Below are 5,049 nucleotides of genomic sequence, written 5' to 3' on the forward strand. Positions count from 1 at the left end.
CGCCATCTTCGTATCTGTTTGTCTTCATGCTTTATGTCGGCATGCGTTTTGAGTGTGTGTGTGTGTGAGAGAGAGAGAGAGAGCTTTTCAAATTACAGTTTGCAATATATGGCAGCCATTCCTGTTTACATGTAGCTTGGTAGTGGTCTTACATCTCTGTCACTCTTCCCAGCAAAAGTTGACCAGTGAACCTAAAGTTTGAGTGCATGGTTGCTCCTGTCATAAATTGGTCGATATCTACAAATATGTTTGATACCCAGTATTTGATAGATGAATACTACCTTTTAAAATGAATAGCGTATACTTGTTTAATACCTGATTGCATATTTTTTATTCTTTAATGATTTCTTTACTTGTATATGAGCTTGTAATATGTATAGTGATTCAATTTAGCACTTTGACCAGCATCAATCCGGTTCAACTGGTAATACCCTAAAATATCTTGGAAGAATTACACTAGTTACATCATAATTTCAGTTTCCTCAAGAATTGGATGTTTTACTGGACCAAACTAATTTGGGTAATTTGGGTCCGATACATGGTCGAACCAGGTGGTCGAACCGGGCAGACTGCCTTTCTGATTTGGTTATGGTAAAATTGGAATTTGCATGAATGTAATGAAAAATTAGTCAAATATGAGTGGAGTTTAATCGTTTGCATTCAGGTTTTCAACGTCTAGAGGGAAGGATATGCGAATTGTTTGGCTTTTCAATTGCACTGGAGACTTCCTCTCACATCCCCCCTTCATGTTTTCACCTTTTTTTCTTTTTTTTTTTCATAAGGTTACATAGGAATGGAACTTGAGATGTGTTATGAAAATTTTGCTGCTACCGTTTTGACCCAAGGTCGATTCCTCTTCATGTTTTTACTTTTGGTAATAATGAAAAAACGAATCCAAGAGCAACATGACAACCACAACTCTCTTCCATCTTAAGAAGCGAACATGCTATTATTCCTCAAAAAAAAAAAAAAAAAATCCAAAATGAGAATACTATAATAATATATAAACATGCTATTTTCTAGCATATTTAACCCTTGAGTTTAAGCTTGTTTCTCAAGAATATCACAAAGTTGGACAAGACAGCCTAAGAAAGTCCTGTAGGGTCAAAAGCCCATTTATATTCATTGGAATAAAGGGCAAAGATGAAGTTACCTACTCCCTCTCTCGAAGTGGGATCTCAGCCACCTTTTCCCATGATTTTAGGGTTTTGTCTTCAGTATCGGTCTTGTGCAACGCAAGGCTGGAAACCTCAAAGTCCAGGTTGCAGAGGCCTTGGTCAAGGCTGTTTGCTTTGTCTTGAGCTTTCTTCTTCTCTTCCTCTGTTAAGTCGCCATATAACAAGCTCAAATGGGGCATATAAGCTGAAAAATACACAAGGAGAAGCGAAGAGATCATATACTGGTAAACATCAAAGAAAGGGATACAAAAAGGAAATCCGGTTCGTATCCTGTTTGAACATGTTCTTTTTTTTTTTGTAGATAGGAGAGGTGCACAAGCACACACACATACACATGTACTATATTTACATACATCAAGGGCGAGTAACTCGACCGAGTTCACTCCAAATAACTTAATCGCCCTTGAATATTTCAGCAAATTAAAAAAAAAAAAGGAAAAAACTTTCAAATCGTCTTTAATTGATTGAAAAGCTTAATATAAACATTTTCAAAAGCCAAGGTACAATAATGAAACATTCATGGAATTCAATTTTCTGATAAATTTGACTACCGGCTATAGAAGCTAGAGGAAATAAAAATCAGGGCCCGGAAGACTCACGAGTTGCATTCGAGCATCCGAAATGCTTGATGCAATGAGCATTCACCTCCATCATCTGAAAAAGAAAAATCAAAATCATGACTAATGAACCATTTGCCTCATAAGCTAGAGCGAGAGAACCATATGAGAAGTGCTTAAGAATACCCTTTTGGAAAGAGGACGAACACTTAGCCACTAATTTTCAAATTTTTGTTTTCGATATAGTTTTTTTCTAATTAATTGGGATCGGCTGCATAAATCTTAGTTCACTATTATGCTCTATTTAAAGCTATACTCTCAATGAGACCATACCTCTATATCTTTTCAGACTACTTCCAATCACGTTTTTTTGGACTTTATTTCTTGCCTTTTTCAGTCCTTCCACTTGAACTAACTCATACTTCATAACAGATGTTGTACTAAGTCGATGCCACATATGGCTGGCCACTTAAGTCTACTCTCTATCATCTTAACGCGGTGCCACTGTTAAACTTTGCCAAATAGATTAATTTCGAGTTCTTTCCTTTCTTATTTTGCTACTCATCCATCTTAACATCCTCAACAACTATCCTTTTCCATATACACAATATATTCAAATGTTAACCGAAGCCCTCAACAACTAAATGGACAAATAATCCATTTAAAAGAAATCTGCTCTATTGTAGCATACCAAATTAATGTACCAAAGCACATTAAAACTGGTCACCCAAAAAAAAGCTCATAAAAGCAAGATGAAATGTGGGTCGAATAATGATAGAGAAAGAGGGGATTTAACAAAGACTGTAAAATTATGTGTTTGTGTTTGTATTGGTGAGAACGCAAAACCAATAAAACAAACACAGTAATAACTAATATATATATATATATATATATATATATATATCATCTCAAAAATTAAATAAAAAGGTTATTATAATGTCAAAATCCCTAGGATTCATTATCACGATCTTGAGATGCATGGACATGAAAAAAACTGAATTTCATGAGATGCATGCACATGAAAAAAACTGAATTTCAAGTCCTAAATTTTTTTTGTAACGCATTATCTAGACCATCCATTTTCAAGATTTTCAAGTGCATATAGTTCTTGTTGGTCAGCACCATAACTAGAATTTTAAATTTAATAATTAGAAGAAAAAAAAAAATTCTTTTTCAATTCCGGAAGCAGCCTTTTGAGTGGATTTTTAAGATGCACCTACCTCTAAATATTGTGGATTACACCTTACAGAAACCACACGCATAACCAAATTACCATAAACAAATCCCAATCTCCATATCCAATTTACATATTCATAAGAAACTCAAAACAAAACAAAACAAAGCAGCATCATTCATTTACCTCAGGAGTAGGATCAAGAAGAAGGTACACACACTGGTAAAAGAAGCTCCCTTTGTCCACCTTAATTGCCCTGCATTTATATGGCTTCAATTCCTTGCAAGCTTCAAGCTTTGCCATGGCATCCTTTTCTGTGAGCCTAGTTGCCCCAACAACTGTTACATGAGGCTCAAACTCTGGTCCTCCAAATTCATCTCTGAGCTTCTCCATGAGCGCTTTGAGCCTAAGCTTCACATCTAATGGTGGAATAGCCCACACAGAGTACACATAACTGTGTTCTTCTTCCATTGAAGAATGATTTTGCTTGAGTTTCAGAGAATTGGGGAGAGAAAACCCTAAATTCTTCCTCTGTCGAAGAAAACAGCCTGTATGGAAGGCCACAAAACCCTTGATCCCAGTGAAGCAAACTCTGCTTGAAAAACCGTAAATTTTGGAAACAGACGAGGTGTTCAAGGCATTTTCTCTAATAAATTAATATCAAATTTTCCTCCATGATGCTTTTTAAATGGATATGCTATAAAAGGATATTCTCGGCATCAAGTGGTAATAATGGAGCCGAGGCATCTAAACAATCAAAGTAGTGCGCATTTTCAAATAGTATTAGAGCTGGAAATCTTTATGACAGACTTCATATATATTTTTATCTTTAAATATAAAATTTAAAGCTTTAAAAATATTGTAGATCGATTATACCTATGAAAACTTAAAAATCTTGAAAATTAATGGTCCCATAATACAATACAATATGCACTATTTCAAAAACTTGAAATCCATTTTTTTTCTCATGCCCATGCATCTTGATATTGAGATGCTCAATTTGAATATGTTCGTGCATCAAAACAACCTCTTTTAGTGAAATTTTTGAAGTGAACTCTAATTTCATTGTTTAGAACCACGGCCTTCTTGTACAAAAATTAAAGGGTCCGGCCGGTTTATATAGAGCCCAAACTCAAAACAATCAAAGTCAAGCACACCTACAAATAGTATCGAGAAATGTGGTTTCATTACTTGAAATCTTTGTGATAATCTTAAAATGTATTTTCATCTTTAATTATAAAATTTAAAGCCTAAAACATAATGCGGATTGAGCACATCTATGAAAACTTGAAAATCTTTAAAATTGACCATCATAAATGTATTACAATATGCACTATTTTCAAATTTTGGAATCTATTTTCTTCTAATGCCTATGCATCTTGAAAGTTATTTTCTTAATTTACCAATTAAAAAAAATAACTTTTTAACCTATGAACTTTTAAGAAAATGGAAATGAAGACACTACTTTTTTAGTTACTTTTAACCATTGAATGTGAAATCCAATAGAGAAAAGTATGTAACAACATTCAAGACATTTTGTTTTGGACTCTGTACCGAACCTCAAATCTAACGGTCAAGAACAATAGTTACCTTCTTGTATCAAAAGTAAATAGTCTCATTGTATATATTTACTTTTTGAACAATTGTTTATGTGGGCTGGACCACATTTCTACAATATGCCATCCGGAGGTATAAAGCATCCATCTTAAAGATGGATGCGAATTAGTGGTCAATCTAAAAATAATTGTAACTAGCGGTCAATTGTTTTCTTAATAGAATTATTATTTCTAGTTTTCAATTTATTTATTTCTTTTTTCATATACATTATCTCCATATTAAAGATTATATATTATCTAAAAATTAGGATTAAATTATTTTTAAAAAATAAAATATATTTATTGCCAAGCCTGCATTTATACAATATGCGGGCTGGCCGCATGCTAACCGCGTCCTTATTAGTGTACTTCACAATTGACACGATGGACTTCGAATCCATAGTTTTTTCAAGTGGTAGACTTCGAATCCATAGTTTTTTCAAGGGTGTTAGCAGAGTGCACGTCTACATGTGATTTTAATCAATTTACATTAGGTACCTTTTTAACCATGTTTTTTCTCTTTTCAACAACATCATTATTGTATT

General features: G+C 33.8%; 1 protein-coding gene across 2 annotated transcripts; it reads right to left on the bottom strand.

The window, feature by feature from the left end:
* Positions 1 to 930: 930 nt before the first annotated feature.
* Positions 931 to 3,702, bottom strand: LOC18442399 (cyclic phosphodiesterase). 2 transcript variants are annotated; one of them, XM_006852617.4, is made up of 3 exons: positions 3,096 to 3,702; positions 1,778 to 1,832; positions 931 to 1,362 (listed from the first exon to the last, which is right to left on the bottom strand). In XM_006852617.4, exons 1-3 carry the CDS (start codon positions 3,378 to 3,380, stop codon positions 1,154 to 1,156), a joined length of 549 nt encoding a protein of 182 aa, XP_006852679.3. In that variant the 5' UTR covers positions 3,381 to 3,702; the 3' UTR covers positions 931 to 1,153. The 2 variants fall into 2 exon arrangements, with proteins under 2 accessions (XP_006852679.3, XP_088726324.1); XM_088870198.1 differs by having other exon boundaries at positions 931 to 1,320; positions 3,096 to 3,669.
* Positions 3,703 to 5,049: the final 1,347 nt, after the last annotated feature.

This window comes from Amborella trichopoda, chromosome 1 (assembly GCF_054954075.1).
Source record: "Amborella trichopoda isolate Santa Cruz 75 chromosome 1, AtrichopodaSantaCruz75HAP2 v2.0, whole genome shotgun sequence".
NCBI lineage: Eukaryota > Viridiplantae > Streptophyta > Magnoliopsida > Amborellales > Amborellaceae > Amborella > Amborella trichopoda.

What these genes read in the sequence shown, in the direction of transcription:
- LOC18442399 (XM_006852617.4), bottom strand. Translation starts at nt 3,380, where the DNA reads ATGGAAGAAGAACACAGTTATGTGTACTCTGTGTGGGCTATTCCACCA. An exon ending in TTCTTGATCCTACTCCTGAG is followed by an intron (nt 1,833 to 3,095) that starts GTAAATGAATGA and finishes TTTCTTTTTCAG; the next exon opens with ATGATGGAGGTGAATGCTCA. An exon ending in CGGATGCTCGAATGCAACTC is followed by an intron (nt 1,363 to 1,777) that starts GTGAGTCTTCCG and finishes TGTATTTTTCAG; the next exon opens with CTTATATGCCCCATTTGAGC.